The sequence below is a fragment of the Leptomonas pyrrhocoris genome (genome assembly GCF_001293395.1).
Source record: "Leptomonas pyrrhocoris isolate H10 chromosome Unknown, whole genome shotgun sequence".
NCBI lineage: Eukaryota > Euglenozoa > Kinetoplastea > Trypanosomatida > Trypanosomatidae > Leptomonas > Leptomonas pyrrhocoris.
The window spans coordinates 26,314-41,192 of NW_015438367.1; the positions used below are offsets into that span (position 1 = coordinate 26,314).

Below are 14,879 nucleotides of genomic sequence, written 5' to 3' on the forward strand. Positions count from 1 at the left end.
GATGTCGAGCGGTACGAGCGAGGCAAAGGAAGAAAAGTCTCTCTGTCCTTCAGTAGGTTTTTTTCTTGTACTACATGAGGTGTGTTACTGTAATTTCCCGTTCTGTCGGAGCCACAGAAAACAGAAGACTCGGGAACTGTGATGTTTTAACGGCAAAGCACCTCTGTTCTTCCTTGTCCCAAGGCGAACCCAGTGCTTTGCTTGGCTCGTGTTTCTTTGTTGGCGTTGTGAGACTCCAATGGTACGTGCCACGTGTGGCCTCGGCACCGTCTCCTGTATTTGGGGCTTGTTTCCCATGAGCTGTAATTAACCTGTGAAAGTCGAAGTAACACAAAAGCAAGAAAAACGAAAGAAAGCCGCAACCGTGGATAAGAAGGACTTGACAGAGTCGTATCTTCTTTCTGTCTTTCTTTAGTAGCTGTCTTTCTTACTGACGCATTTTGTGCGTTTCCATGGTGTGTGTGACTGCTTTTGCGCTTCACGTGCTTGCGGGAAAACGCCCACATTATTACTCACGGTGTTGAGCTCCAGTTTTCAGCAAGTTGTCGAGGGTGGGGTGCTTTCCTCACCTACGCAGGCGCCTCTTTCGTTGTTCGTGATCTCTTTTTTCTCTGCTCTTCCGTATCATCGTGCTGTCCCTCCCTTCTACCTTCTACACCTTGCGTTTTGTTGGTGACAATACGGTGGTTTTATTTTCCCTGCAGTTTTCCTGTCCAAGTACCTTGTTTTCGCGCTCTCCTAATCGCTACATTTCGCGCTCGGTTATTTGGTCATCGCACCTTTTTTCTCTTCTCCCCTCCCTCATCCGACCCGCCAAGATGTCTGTTGCTGTGGCAACGCTGACGACCTACATGGCCGCGACGGACTCGCGCGATAAGATGATCAAAGGCGCTGGTTGTTTCTTCAAGATGCTGGGCGCGCTGAACGCGAACCCGAACTTCATTAAGACTGGCTCCGCCATGTCGGATGCCCGGTGCATCATCCGTATGCTGTCGTGGCTCGGCAACGTGCAGAAGATCAGCGACGCAATGGAGAAGCGCATCGTGCAACCGCGTGACGTGGTCTACGTCCTGCGCGTGCTCTTCGATGGCATCTTCAGCCTTCTCGACAATGTCGTGTTTGCCGGCCGCTTCTTCAATAAGCAGTGCCCCAAGCTGACCCAGATGTCCTACATCTCCCGCGCGTCGCTCTTCTGGGGCTACGTGGCGGCGGTCATCCTCGACGTCACGGACCTCGCCAAGGACCCGAAGATGCCGAACCGCGGCGACCGCGTCCTCGTGCTGACACGCAACACGTGTGACATGGTCTCCGCCATTGGCAACGTGTCCAGCATCGACATTGGTGCCGCCAACGTCGCCGGCCTTGGTCTCCTCAGCGCCATCATCGCCACGCGGGAGCAGATCAACGCGGCGTACATCAAGACGACCGGAAAGTCGACGGGTGCGGCCCCTGCCAAGGCGGTGTCCCCAGCTCCCGCAGCACAGTCCGCGCCTGCAGCCCAGGGCAAGAAGTGAGTGCCCATTACCATCAAAAAAACAGCGCAGCTGTACATGCAGAGTATCGGACGTGGAGCGTTGAGAGGAGAGACGACGGGCGGATGGGCACGTTTCTCCTCTCGGCGCCGTTGAAGGCAGGGTGGAGGAGAAAGTACAAAGGGACGCGGCAATGGGCACTCGAAGTGTCTAACGACTGACCGTCTGCGCGTGAAGAACGCCGCTGTTCACGCATGCCTTACGTACCTAAAGTGTGGGCCACTTCTGTTCTCATCCACGGGCTTACTTTCAGCGGCAGGGTGCGCACGTGGGCTCTTCTCTTCCTCTTCCTTTTATATGTCGGCCCTAAAAGCTTCTCTCCATCGTTGCCGCCGATGCCCTCACAACGAAGGAAAAGGAGCACGTGCCTTCTTCAAAAAGTATTCAAAACAAATACTCTCATTTTTCCCTTATTATTCTGGACGTGCGGCCTCAACTGTTTGCTCAGAAAAGTAACGTTCGCAGTTCCGCAGCTCGCGCATATCCTTGTCGGGTTTATATGGAGTGGAGGACCCACATCGTGCAGAACTGACTTTTCTCGATTGCCGCCACTGATATTTTACCGTAAAAGAGATTCGCAAATCGGTGTTTTCTTCTCCGAATTGATGCTTTTGCAGACGCCGTGTACGCCGCAGCACACGACACGCCAACAGTGTTATCCAACGTCTTGTTTGTATTTGGAAAGAACCAAACACCGGTGTTAAAAGAAACTGTGCTTAAGAAAATGTAAATGCTGAAGAGTGAACGCAACAAAACCTCCAAGTCGTTACCAAGAAAGAAAAAAGATGTCTTAGTTCCCCCGACGAAGGTTGTTGTGAGGCTGAGGAAGACCTTTATGGGTGTCGCGCATCTCTCTCTCTCTACGTTTGAATAGTTTCTCGCTGAGGTCGTGCAACTGCGCATTGCTTCCGCCGTGCCTTCTGTTTTCTGATTGTCGGCGGGCGATGACACTCCAGCGTCGGCCATGGGGGGAGGGGGAGGGGAAGAGTAAACGCGTATATGTGCTGTACTTTCTTCAAACAAAGAGAATGTTATCAAGAGAGAACAATGCTGGGGTGTTGGGCTGTGTTCTGATAGATTTACTTGCGTTGAGGGCGTTGCCCCAAGGCGCACGTGTCTCATTGTGAATGTCGTCTGCTTCTAGACCCGTCTGAAACCTTCTTTACACAACAAAAATACCTTTTCCAGGGAGCCTTCACTCACATTCTTCGATTTCTGGGAAAAAAGCCGCCTCCACAACGTCTCCGCTTTATCAAAGCAAAGCTTGTCGTTGCCGGTTTTCAACTGTACGTCTCATAAGCGCTTCGCCTACAAGAAGCAACAAGTGATAGTCTAAGAGAATTCAGCACTTTTTCTTGTAACTTCTTTCTGGCACGATGGCCACCCTTGAAAAGCTGCTGCAATCTAGCTCGCTGAGCGCGCAGTGCAAGTCAGACCTGCGTAGCCACGTGTCGGCGGTGAACGAGGAGTCGAAGCGGCTGCCGAAGCAGCCGCCAACGGAAGCGGACGCCGACCTGCCGAGCGCGACACAGATGCCCACAGACAATTCTTTTAAACGGCGACTCAATGATGCGGACATGGAAGCCAGTAAGGAGCGCAGCACGCGCTACGTCTCACGCAAGCAGGACAACGAGGAGATGGTGGCAACCCTCTCCGCCATGAGTGCCAACCCAAGCGGTTCGTACTACAAGAAGTGCTCCACCCGTTTTGTGTGCGATGACGGCACGCGTCGGGATCCGTTCCAGGCATCGCGCAGCCGCGGCGAATTGTCCGGCAAAGACAACGACTTCGTGCACCGCTACGCAGAGGCTCTCACCAAGTCCTCGATCGAGCGGCCTGCACCGTCTGACGACGCCTCCGTCACTGCCACCGAGGCGTACAAGGCGGCCTTCCGCGAGTACACGGGCAGGGAGCCGTCCGCGAAGGACTTGGCGGAGGTCGACCGTCTGACGTTTGCCTTCGACGAGAACGGCGGCGTGGGCGTCACTCAGAAGCCACACAGCTGTTACCCGCACATGCACATCTCCTCCACCAAGACGCCCACGACCCGCTGCACCAACCAGGTGTACCAGCCAGAAGCGCCTGCGGTGCGCGCGGCCCGCAGCCAGTTCCCCGGCCCGATCCCTACGTGGTCCACCACCAAGCGCTCCCCTGCTGTGGCCACCAATGGCACCTACCAGGCTGACCATCAAGTGCCCATGAGCATTAAGCGTGCTGCCCTGGATACCATGGTCGGCTCCAAGTAAAGCGCATGGTCTCCTTCGTGACAGGGGTGCCTGCTGCAAGGGGTATTAGTAGCGCTCTTTCCCTTCACCTAAACTATCTGCGTTATTTCCTGTCTTGTTTGTTTGTTTTCATGTACATACGTTGGGCGTTGCGCGTCGATGTGTAGAGACCTACCGTCTTTCTGTTTTGCCTCGTGCTCCGTTGCGTTTAGCGGTTTTTGTTTCTCTTCCCTCACATGTACTATTTGAGATGTACCGCTGATGCAACTCTCTCTCTCTTCCGTTAATTCCTGTACAAGCGTGCTCTGAGAACTGTTTCATTTTGGTAATTACTGTTTTTATTCACCTCTTTAGAGCAGTAAGGTTTACAACATATACACAGAGCTGCCACACCCAGGGAGGGGAGCAGGAGCGCGGGTTTGCGCCGCTGCTCGCGGGCCGGGTAGTTCCTGTTTGTTTGCTTTACAGGAGGTAGCTTTGTCTCGCATGAAGTCTATTTATACACTCATGGACAGATATTCCTGAAGTGAAGTCGGTGTGAAGCGTTTTGCGTGTTGAAGCGGCAGGCCGTTCCTGCCTGAACAGACGTTGTCCGTTGATCTTTGAAGACGTCTCTTCGTACGTGTTTCCGCCGCTTCTTTCTCCTCTTTCCTCACGAGGAAAGTGTGTCCTTCGTAGAGCTTGCCCCCTCCCCGGAAGCGCAGGATACCGCTTTGCGGCTCAATCTCCTGCCACCGGGTCACAACGCAAAGCCGCCGGCCCGTCCTGCTTACAGTATTAAAGAATTATAGAGGAACGGATTCGGCGAACGGCAGGCCACTCGCCGCATTTACAGAGAAAAGGAGAGTTGCCCCCGCTGGAACTCATTCCTACGTCCTTTTTATTGAAACAACATCCCTTAGAAATCAGAGACAGATCGAAGGGCAGAACTGCAATGGAGCGCACGGCCGACAACCGCATTCACACCACCGAGTGGGAGGATGTGCAGTACAAATACGGCAACCGTGTAGGGAAGTACGAAACCCACGAACTCGAGATACTAGCGCAGAAGATCGCTGACAAGAATCAAAACACATGTTTAGTGGCCTACGACCCCCACGCGGAAAAAGTGGCGGACAAGCTCGAGCGAGGTGGCTACGACTGCGAGGAGGGGAGCGGGAAGGACGTGGCGGCCGTGGAGGACTCCGATGACGAAGACGACGCCCTCGCCGCGATTCGGAGGCGGCGAATTTTGGAGTTGCAGCGGCAGAAGGCGGCGGACCGCTTTGGTGTGCTACGGCACATCCCCGGTGCCGACTACGTGACGGAGGTTACAGAGGCCTCCGCGACGTGTTGGGTAGTTGCGGTACTGATTCGGCCCGGCAACAGTGACTGCGAGGCACTGCTGGCGGTCCTGCGTACAGTCGCGCAGCGCCACAAGGCGCTTAAGTTCGTCTCGATGATCTCCACCGATGCAATTCCCAACTTCCCTGATCGACATTTGCCGTGTGTGCTTCTCTACAACAGCAAGGAGCTGAAAAAGCAGATCACGAACCTTGACGAGTGGATGCAGAAGAAGCATCTGAACGTGGGAACGGCGGAATTGTTGTTGTCGCGATGCGGCGTGTTGCCTCGAGGCGAGGACGGCGAGGCCGAAAGCGAGCGGGAGGAGGACCCTTAAGAACGATACTGCACTTTTATCATCGTTCGTTCGACTCCTCCGCTTGAGATGGGCGTGTGACATGCTTTTGTTGTTGCTGTAGTCGAGGTTTTGATGTTTCTACCGCTCGCTTTTCGAGCTGCCACTTGAGAACAGGATGCGTGGGAAGCGCGATGACGAAGGGTGGACTTTTTTTAAGGGTAGCTTCCGATTGCGCTTCACCGTGGCAGCGGTTTGATTCCGGCGTGCCCTCTTCCTTCTCAGCTCCACAGGCACACGGTGAGCCCGCGTTGTGAATATGTTTGTTACTTGTAGCGGCGTGTCCGCTCTCTTCTTGTTCGACTCAGTGGGCCCTTGATCTTCTCTCCCTCCCTCCCCTCCCTTCTCTTCTGAAGGGGAAACAAACCGGTGCGTCAAGTTCCACCAGGCGGAAGGAGGAACCGAAGCGGTTTGCTTCAAAGAATCGTCTGCTGCGGTGTTCATGCTGTCATAGCACGTTTACCGCAATTTTCCACACACACACACACAAAGCAACCGCTACTGTTGAGTCTCACACTGCCGTGCCATGTCTATTGATGGCCGTCTCATCGCCGATGTGCAGCGCCTTCGCCGGATCAACGGCGTACCGCTTTTCTTCCTCGTGTCCGGGAGCAAAGGGTCTGGCAAAAGTACCTCGCTGAAGGCCTTCGCTGATGGCCTCGCAGCCTCGAGTGCTGTTGAAGAATGCGACAGCGTTTCGGCGCTGCTGCGACGCGCGAGTGACGGAGAGGATGGCGGAGAGGCGTTCACGGTGTGCCGTCTAACATACCTTATGATGGCAGAAGGGGTCTTCCAAGCATCCAAATCGCTCGCCTCTGCGCAGCAACTCCGTCCATTCACGGTGCTGGTGGTCGATGACGTCGATATTCTCTGGATGCTCTGCAGCGCCAATCGCATCTTGGGTCACCTTCAGCGTCTTTTGGACTTGGGCCTTTCCAGTCCTTCGTGCGCAGTGGTGGCGAGCGCTCTCAGCCTTGACGCCGTGCCGTCGTGGCTGCTGGGGCGGAAGCTGCCCGTTGTACACCCACTGAGGGAGCTGACCGAGGCGGGCATGCGCCGACTGCTTCGGACGGTGCCGCAGCCTCTCTTTAAAACGTACGGGGAAACCGTTCTCAGCATGCAGACGCTCTCCACCTCCCGCACCATGCTCCTCTTTAACGCCTGCATGACGCTCCACAGTGCGACGAAGGGGGCAGCGCCAAAAGAGTTGAGCGCTCTGGCGAAAGAGAACAGTGCGTTCCTGCACCATCGGTGGCCACCGACGGAAAACACGCAGGGGCCTTCGCGCCATCTCTACGGTCTTCATGATGTTCGACATCGCATGCACACGCTTCTCTCCGTCTTTGTGGCGCACAACAGCGCTGACAGCGGAGGGAAGCTGATGTCGGCGCTTCCTTCCTCCACTGGCGTGTTGTTGCACGGCCCGTCCGGTTGTGGCAAGTCGAGCCTGGCGCAACAGCTGGCGGCTGACTTCCCCGCCGTCCCCTTCTTCTTCGTGGAGTGCACGATGCTCTTCTCGAAGTACCTCGGTGAGAGCGAGGAGCAGCTGCGAGAGGTGTACCGCCGTGCCCGCACACGTGCACCGGCGGTGGTGATTCTGGAAGACATCGACGTGATTGCGCAGTCGCGCGGGGCTCTGACGCGCGCAGATGGCGGCAGCGGTGGCGGCGGCAGTGCCGGCAATTTGGACGTTACGAAGCGTATGCTGGCTGGTCTGCTCTGCGAGTTGGACGGCGTCACGGACAACAGCGGCGTGCTGACGATCGGCGTGACGAACGCGCCACGGGTGCTGGACGCGGCGGTGCTGCGACAGGGTCGTCTGGAGACAATTCTGTACGTTCCACCGCTGACGCACGTTGGCGCTGCGGAGATGTGCCGTGAGTTTTTTCAGCAATTTGACGGCAGTGAGGCGATGCGAACGCAGTGCAGCGAAGTGGTCGCCTCGCAGGCTGTTGGCTGCTCCGCTGCTGCTCTCCAGTACGTCCTTCGGAAAGTGTTCGAGCAGGCGGTACAGCAGAACGGTTGGGCACGCGCAGAAAGGAGCTGCGAGGGTGGTCTGCCGCTGCCGCGCCCCGACGATCTGCACGGCCTTCTTTTGGAGCACTGTGCTGTGCTGACCCACGTGCATCCCTCACCCTTCGAGTAAGTGCCAGCTCCACTGACCGTTTGCAGGTAAGCAGTAAGATTGTTGAGTGGCGAGCAAAAGTAATGGAAGCAGGCGTCATACGGCGATTCTGCTACGTGACGAGTGTCCCCCGTGTTTAACGAGAAGTAAGGGAAAACTTCGATGAACGCCCAATCCGATGTAGGCGCATACAATTTCTGTGTTACCTGCAGTTGTAGCGTTGCCCTCTCAACGACGCGCCCCCTCATATCAACAGCGATGCAGCAGCAACGTAATGACGTCGACTGCTTTCTCTCCTTCTTGATCTTTCTCCGTTCCTCTTTCACCCGCGCCTTTCTTACCCTCCTCTTACCCCCCCCCCTCCTCTCAACGGCCCACTTCACGCGCTGTGCAGTATTGTGTTGTTTGGTGCACGCGGGCACGTACACAAAACGCAGCGAGGGTAGAAGTGTGTGGTCACTCTCCTTTCCTCTCTTCTCTCCCCCTTTGGTGCAGTTGACGAGCTCCGTCTGCTGCTGGGCGAGCAAACTCCTTTTTCTTGTTTCACCGAAAAGAATATTTTCATTAGCTTCTTTTTTTCTGTTCCTGTATTGTGCTGACGACAGTCAAGCCATTTCTTTTCTACTTCCGCTTCCACAAACGCTGTACGGGTGTCTTCGAAGCAAACAGCAAAATAAGAAACTACCGTACCCGACGTAAGGCGGAGGTGCCGCATTGACACACGCTGACTCCCCCACTGCGTCTGTGGCGGTATTTTTCTTCTCCCTCCCTTTCTCTTTTCCCCGCGACGGCTGTCATAAGAGGCACCGCCTCTGCGCCTTTTCTTTTCCTTTCGGTTTCCTGTTTGTTAAAGTAGACGTGTGTGTTTTGGCATTCCGTCGTCAAGTGGCCTTTCCTGGCATCTGTGAGGGCTTCCAATGGACTACAGGTCCCCTTTTGAGCTGCGCCAGCAGTTGATCGAAGAGGCGCGAGCCGCGCAGGCTACGTCGCCAACCAAAAAGTCGAAGTCAAAGACAAAGAATGCTCCCAGCACGCGTGTAGAGTCCTGCGCGGCGCCGCCGCCGAGAGAAGATGCGTCGTTAGAGAACCTTGCCGGCTTCATGCCGTCCACCGCGCTGCCTGACGACCCGACGGCGCTTGTCCGCGAAGTCCCTGGTGCGGACAACATTGAGGCGTTAAATGCAGCTCTCGAGCGCGAAGAGGCGGTGCAGCGCTACGTCGAGAAGGAGAAGCTCTCTGTGGAAGACTCGGCGAAGTACATCATGGCGAACGGCAGCACGGGGCAGCGCATCTCCTTCTTTGGCCACGTGCGTGAGAAGCTGTTAGAGCTGCCGCCGAAGCGCATCTCCAAGGTGCTCGAGATACTGCTGGACTCGATGTGGGCACAGGACCCGGAGCTGCAGTGCCACGCGCCAGACGCTCTGTTGAACTTTGTAGGACTTCTGGACGGCAATACCGCGAGTGAGGTGTACGACGCGACCAAGACGATGCTGTCGGTGCAGATGCAGGAGGTTCGCGTATCGTGGAGCCGTCTGATGCTGGGCCTCGTCGACTACCTCCCACTAAGTGTGTTGCAGGGCGATTTAATCGCGCTCGCCGTGAGCAAGTCCGACCACGCCCAGCCGCAGGACCAGCGGGAGTTGAGCTGCCAGCTTCTCGGACGGGTATGTCCGCAGCTGTCGGTGTCCAAGGCCGAGGAGTTAGTACTTCCGCGGGCGTTGGCACTCTGCCAGGATACGAACGTGAGTGTGCGGCAGAACATGTGTCAGCAGCTCTGCACCATCGCACACGCCTTGGGCGTCGAGAAGGCCAAGGCGCTCGTTGCGCCGGACCTGTTTGAGCTGCTTAGCGATGAGGAGCAGGCGGTGTCTCGCGCTGCCTTCTCGTGTCTCATCGACCTCGTCGAGTTCTTCGGCCCCGCCTATCGTCGCGAGAAACTATTTCCCATCATCAAAACATTCATTTCCAACCCGCCCAGCGAAGTGGTCGGGTTGCTGGTCGGCGAGTTCGGCCGCTTCCTCGACGCCATCAAAACCGACATCACCGACGACGACGACGTCGCCCTTTTTGTGGAGTTTTTCTGCAACGCCGCCACCCGCTCCGGGGAGGAGGCGCGGCGACACTGCGCCTTCAACTTCCCGGCCGTGGTTGCCTCGCTGCCCCGCAGCGTCTTCGCCACCGACCTGAGCAAGGCCCTCGCCTTCCTCTCCACTGACCCCTGCGTGGGTGCTCGTCGCAGCGTGGCGGCTGGCCTGCACGCGCTTCTCCCGCTGCTGCCGGCCTCCGCCGTGGACTCGCTGGAGAAGCCTTTTCTCCACCTCATCCGGGACCACGATTCCACGGTGCGGACGGCGCTGATGACTCACATTCACGCCTTGCTCGATTACTTCCGCAAAGGGATCATCGGGGCAGCTCGTTCGTCCTTCTTCGCCAAGGTCCTCGACGCGGTGCTGTCGTGGGTGGCGGTGCCGCTGGTCAACTGGCACACGATGCACCACGTTGTTGACATTGTCGACCGCTACATCGACGTCTTCGAAGAGAGGGCCTTAATGGAACAGGTCCTTCCCTTGCTGTGGTCGTACGTGAAGACCGGTGCGACCGTTCTCAAGGTTCCGTGCGCCACCTTGCTGATGCACATCATCGCTGGCGTCGAGACGCCATCCGTACAGGCGCACGTGTTCAGCAAACTGAACGCCGATTTTGCTCGAGCTAGCTCGTGCTACGCGCGGCAGGCGTATCTCCTCTTTGTGAAGGCCGCCTTCGCGTTCTTCTCGCTGCGCTGCATCCGCGAGCGAATGCTGGAGTGCTGCTTGGAGCTGCAGCGCGACACGGTGGCGACGGTGCGGATGGCGCTGGCCCGGTGCCTCCCGCTGCTCTCACGTGCGCTGCGCACCGCCACGCCGGCCGGCGCGCTGGAGGACGAGTTTGCGATGATGGTGGAGCGGCTGTGCGAGGATGCCGAGGAGGAGGTGCGTGAGACCGCGCAGTCGTACCTGAGGACGGCAAATGGAAAGCGGCGTGGCGACCATTCGCCCCTGCACAGCTGCAAGCTGAATGAGGCAGAGGAGGAGGAGGATCGACGGCGTGAGGCGTCAGAGCTGCCCATGCTCGAGCACGCGAAGGAGACTGACAAGGCGGAGCGTCGCGCCAAACTGCGTGATCTGCTGAAGAGTGAGCGGGAGAAGGACTACGGTGAGCTGCCGTCACCGGGGAAGGTACGCAAGGCCGTGACGGGCCCCGCGATTGCGTCGCCGGTGGCGAACCGGAAAGGAGGGACACGAACGCCTGTTACGGCATCCACGGTGACGCTGCCGCGCCTCAACGTCGCCAGGTACGCCGCGGCGTCGGCGCCAAAGGTTAGCGTGAACCGGAAGCGAACTTAGCTGGGGTTATCTTTGACGACTTCGTCACCTTTCGATGTGTTCTGTGCAACGTGTCGCCGAGGTGGAGTGCTGTCACACGTCAACAGGTCGCGAATAGATCGTGACCGCGGCGTTCTTTCTCCTCACCCACGTTTTCTTCTTCAACCGTAATGAATGGAGGGAGTGTGTTTTTAGCTTGCATGTTTGTGTGTTTCGTTTCGTTCGTTCTCTTCCTTTGTAGAGTTGGGTGCTTGGTGCCGTTACATGTAAGTTAGACTGGCGACGTTTGACGTTTTTTCTTTCCTTTTGCAGATCACCGATATTTCCGACCGTGTGCAGCTGTACATTACATTTCTTTGCTACTTTGGCTTCTCATGGCACGCTTGAACCTGCCTTGTTGCGTAGATTCTTTTATTGTTCACCTCTGACATCTATGTAACGGTACGCTGAATCGCTTTGATAAAAGTAACACACGTTTACCAAGGGTTGCCGCACCGGGCTGGCTGGGAATGTCCCTGTCTCTGGCGCGGGTATCAAACGGCTTTTTCACTTGTTCTTTCCTCGTACCGGCGTGCACCCACTTCTCTCTCCCGTAGCGCGACTTTCGACGGAGCGAACTGCCGCACCGTTATCAGTGTGAGTCGAACCATCATTTCCTTTTGGGATGCGTGCGGGCGATCCAAGCTGGTTCGCGTGCTTCAACAGCGAATGCCGATCACCTTCAGCGTTGCTTTATTCTCTGCATTTCTGCGAGCACATTTAAATCCACGAGTCATCACGCTTGTTCTCTCGCTCTCACGTCTCATTTTTTCCTTCGCACACATCCTTCTCCATCGTCAGGTCAAACAATCAGGACGGACGCCCGTTAAGCGGATCAAGAAGGCTTCACGCCCTATTTGGATACTCGCGCCCCACTTCTCCCTTTTCCAGCCGTGCAGCCCTGGTATATCATCCAAAAGCTGCTTCGTATGTTTCGTGAGCGAGTCGATACACCCTCGCATCGGTTGGAGTTTCTTTGGGGCAGCTCTCATCCACGCGGATGTCCGGCAGCGACTGGGACTCGGACTCGGACGTGTCCGACTCGCACGAGATTGCCTCGGCGATGAACATGTGCTTCGTGGAGCACCTTGCGCAGCAGCACGCGCCGCGGGTAACGCAGCGGCGCCGCAGCCGATCGCCGGCGGGGCCGGAGGCAAATCGAAGCGTCCGGGAGGTCGTCGACGCTGATGGGACGCCGCGCACGCAGCCCCGCCTTGACGTAGTCGCCATGATCGGCAACGCCCTCAAAAAGGGAGACGTGCGTGGACTGCCAGCGGAGATGTCGGTGGAGCAGTTGTCGGCGCAAATCGTTGAGGCGCTTCGCCGGTCCTCCGGCGGCGGCGAGGTGGCACGGGCGGTGACGCAGGCTCTTGCGGATCCCCTCAATACGGATCTTCGCAACGCAGTTCTGAAAGGGGAGATGAGTCCCGAGAAGCTGGTCACGCTAGACGAACTCAGCCTTCTCAACCCAAAGGAGCGCGCGATTCGAGAGAAGGCGCGGCTGGACCGGCTGAATCAGCACTCGGTGGATTACCTGGAGAAGCTGAGTCTCACCGTCACACACATGTACACCTGCCCGGTCTGCGGATCGCAGGACTGCTTCGCCAACTTCCGCTCCACCGATTTTGTGAAGTGGCAGGGCGATGATCAGACGCCTACGCTGCTGCGGTGCTGCAAGTGCGCGCATTCTTTTCGGCAATGATGGCCCCAACTTATGTGCCGACAGTGTGGTTTCTTGCGCTTTCTGTTCCGTATAAGTTGGCCAGTGGCTGCGAAGGAGCTCTGTCTCCCTGACAGCGAGGATGAACCGTTGGCTGCCGCACGCTTTGGCAATTACATGCGCTTTCCTCTTCTCTTTTGTTGTTCTTATATTCAAGCTTTTTTTCTCTTCCTTATCGCTTTGCTGGGGCGCTCCTCACAATCCTACGTGACGCTTTCGTACTGTGCTGCTTTATCACGTGCTCGAGGTGTTTTGCAGGCTTTTATGGCAGCACCGTCTTCTCGTTAGTGTTGCATCGTGCATCCGCTGTGTCTTGGTGTCGCGCGGCTTTGCTTCGCTCCCTTCACGTTTCGCTGCGCTAGTGACGACGCTATTGCTCCTGAGTGCTGTGCTGCTACGGCGGCTTTCTGCTAATCAACGACATCCAATCATGCGTCCTGCGACGAAGCCGCTCAGAAACAGAAGGATTACGAATGCGTCGAGAAAAGAAAGAGAAGCGGCTGGGGATCGTAGAAGGCTGTCGATGCAGCATTTTGTCTTCTACTACTATGCGTACACAGCTGCCGCGAGGTGTATTTCCTTTTAAGAACAGTGCGGGACCGACTACCTTTTATGCTTCGCGCTCTTCGGGCATGACGCTGTGTACCATCCGCTACGATACACGTCGTTGCTTTCCATCCGTCTCTCTTCTGGACCTATTTGTACCGCTTCTCTTTCCGATTTGTTAAACCCGCCTGACCACTTCGTTCGCTCTGTCCTGGTCGCTCCCTTTGGCTTCGTGAAGGGAAACAAGTGTCTCGCTTCGCTTCCGTGCTTTGCTCCGTTCTCTCCGCACGCTTCACTTCTCCTTCCGGCGGCACGCACCGCACGCACCACGGTACTCTAGCATTTCTCCATTACACCTCTGCACGCAGCGCTCTCTCCGTCTTCACAGCCGCCTTTCGATTTGCTCGCTCTCTACTGAACTCCTCTGCCCTTCCCTTCTCGCTGGGCACACATACGACGTTGGTTTCGCCTTCCCCTGTCTGTCAGCCACTAGTTGGACGGGCGGCATGGCCGACGCGCCAACTTCTCCAACGGCGCCCAGCACAGCCGAGAAGATGCCCACTTCTTCTGCAACAGCAGCACCCGTCGTCACGGAAGGGGTTGCGACGGCGCCAGATGCACCAAATGCGGTGACACCGCCGGGCCTCCCCGACGCGGCGACGACATCGGTGACACCGCCGGTGAACACGCTGAAGCGGCCGCGGGCTGTGCAGCCGGTGACGCACTTTCTCAGCCCTGCCTCCGCTAATACGCCGTCCTTCGCGAGCACGGCGTCGACCGCGCCTCCCACGTCGACACTCGCCGATCACGGGGATGAAAACGGCGCCGATGAGGTGCCCGTACCGCCCAAGCAGGTGCGCATCGAGGGCCCCAACGGCTCTCCCCCCACGCCCCGCTCTCCCTACGCCGGCCTGCCGCGCAAGATCCCACGAAAAACGCCCGTCTCCACACCCGCCTCCTCGTTGGGCACGCCCACCCTCGTCTCGCCCGTGCAGCTTTCCTCATCACTGACGACGCCAACGCCGTCACCGGCTACCAGCGTTAGTGCCGCCGCGGCGAAGCTGGCTGCACTGCGCCAGCGTTGGGCCAATCTGCTGCGGGGCGCTCTCATGAAGGAGCGTCAGCCGCACGAAACGGAGGCGGTGATGGCGCTAGCCATGCGCATCGTGGAGGCGCTTCCGGGCGACTTGGAGGAGACGAAGGACGGTTTTCAGACCCTTCTCTTTAGCTTGAAGGATGAGAAGAACGGCGAGCTACGCCGCATGGTGGTGGAAGGCGAGCTGCTTGTGGAAAAGCTAGTGCAGATGGACGACCGCGAGCTGGCCAATCCGGAGGTGAGGAAGAAGATTGAGGAGAAGATGGAGGACCGCGCCAAGGACACAAATATGAGCGAGCTGGCCAAGGCGATGCGAACGAGCAACTCCACGCTGTTCAAGTGTATGACGTGCGGGGCGCGGGACACGTCGTGGTATCAGCGCCAGACCCGCTCCGGTGATGAGCCGATGACGGTGATCATCACGTGCAACCGGTGCAACACGCAGTGGCGAAAGTACTGAGAACGCACGAGAGCATCGGTGTGGAGGTTGTTGCATGACGTGTGGGCGGGGTGGGCGCGAATCGCAGATCACAGCGCTCTTCCCTTCACATTCTTC

The 14,879-nt window shown here is 57.3% G+C and overlaps 7 protein-coding genes across 11 annotated transcripts; all 7 read left to right on the plus strand.

The window, feature by feature from the left end:
* Positions 1–702: 702 nt before the first annotated feature.
* Positions 703–1,514, plus strand: ABB37_05550 (glycosomal membrane like protein; the record flags this gene model as incomplete). Its single annotated transcript, XM_015803621.1, has 1 exon — positions 703–1,514. Exon 1 carries the CDS (start codon positions 819–821, stop codon positions 1,512–1,514), a length of 696 nt encoding a protein of 231 aa, XP_015657446.1. The 5' UTR covers positions 703–818.
* Positions 1,515–2,718: 1,204 nt separating this feature from the next.
* On the plus strand, positions 2,719–3,778 carry ABB37_05551 (hypothetical protein; the record flags this gene model as incomplete). Of its 2 annotated transcripts, none has more annotated exons than XM_015803622.1 (1): positions 2,719–3,778. In XM_015803622.1, the coding sequence occupies exon 1, from the start codon at positions 2,909–2,911 to the stop codon at positions 3,776–3,778; it is 870 nt and encodes a 289-aa protein (XP_015657447.1). In that variant the 5' UTR covers positions 2,719–2,908. The 2 variants fall into 2 exon arrangements, with proteins under 2 accessions (XP_015657447.1, XP_015657448.1); XM_015803623.1 differs by having other exon boundaries at positions 2,758–3,778.
* Positions 3,779–4,419: 641 nt separating this feature from the next.
* Positions 4,420–5,417, plus strand: ABB37_05552 (hypothetical protein; the record flags this gene model as incomplete). 2 transcript variants are annotated; one of them, XM_015803624.1, is made up of 1 exon in its annotated part: positions 4,420–5,417. In XM_015803624.1, exon 1 carries the CDS (start codon positions 4,692–4,694, stop codon positions 5,415–5,417), a length of 726 nt encoding a protein of 241 aa, XP_015657449.1. In that variant the 5' UTR covers positions 4,420–4,691. The 2 variants fall into 2 exon arrangements, with proteins under 2 accessions (XP_015657449.1, XP_015657450.1); XM_015803625.1 differs by having other exon boundaries at positions 4,434–5,417.
* Positions 5,418–5,789: 372 nt separating this feature from the next.
* On the plus strand, positions 5,790–7,581 carry ABB37_05553 (putative ATPase domain protein; the record flags this gene model as incomplete). 2 transcript variants are annotated; one of them, XM_015803626.1, is made up of 1 exon in its annotated part: positions 5,790–7,581. In XM_015803626.1, the coding sequence occupies exon 1, from the start codon at positions 5,962–5,964 to the stop codon at positions 7,579–7,581; it is 1,620 nt and encodes a 539-aa protein (XP_015657451.1). In that variant the 5' UTR covers positions 5,790–5,961. The 2 variants fall into 2 exon arrangements, with proteins under 2 accessions (XP_015657451.1, XP_015657452.1); XM_015803627.1 differs by having other exon boundaries at positions 5,822–7,581.
* A 371-nt stretch (positions 7,582–7,952) lies between these two features.
* On the plus strand, positions 7,953–10,943 carry ABB37_05554 (hypothetical protein; the record flags this gene model as incomplete). The annotated part of the gene is made up of 1 exon (XM_015803628.1): positions 7,953–10,943. The coding sequence occupies exon 1, from the start codon at positions 8,478–8,480 to the stop codon at positions 10,941–10,943; it is 2,466 nt and encodes an 821-aa protein (XP_015657453.1). The 5' UTR covers positions 7,953–8,477.
* A 1,018-nt stretch (positions 10,944–11,961) lies between these two features.
* ABB37_05555 (transcription elongation factor-like protein) lies at positions 11,962–12,663 on the plus strand (the record flags this gene model as incomplete). Its single annotated transcript, XM_015803629.1, has 1 exon — positions 11,962–12,663. The coding sequence occupies one exon, from the start codon at positions 11,962–11,964 to the stop codon at positions 12,661–12,663; it is 702 nt and encodes a 233-aa protein (XP_015657454.1).
* An 800-nt stretch (positions 12,664–13,463) lies between these two features.
* Positions 13,464–14,783, plus strand: ABB37_05556 (putative transcription elongation factor; the record flags this gene model as incomplete). 2 transcript variants are annotated; one of them, XM_015803630.1, is made up of 1 exon in its annotated part: positions 13,464–14,783. In XM_015803630.1, exon 1 carries the CDS (start codon positions 13,782–13,784, stop codon positions 14,781–14,783), a length of 1,002 nt encoding a protein of 333 aa, XP_015657455.1. In that variant the 5' UTR covers positions 13,464–13,781. The 2 variants fall into 2 exon arrangements, with proteins under 2 accessions (XP_015657455.1, XP_015657456.1); XM_015803631.1 differs by having other exon boundaries at positions 13,473–14,783.
* Positions 14,784–14,879: the final 96 nt, after the last annotated feature.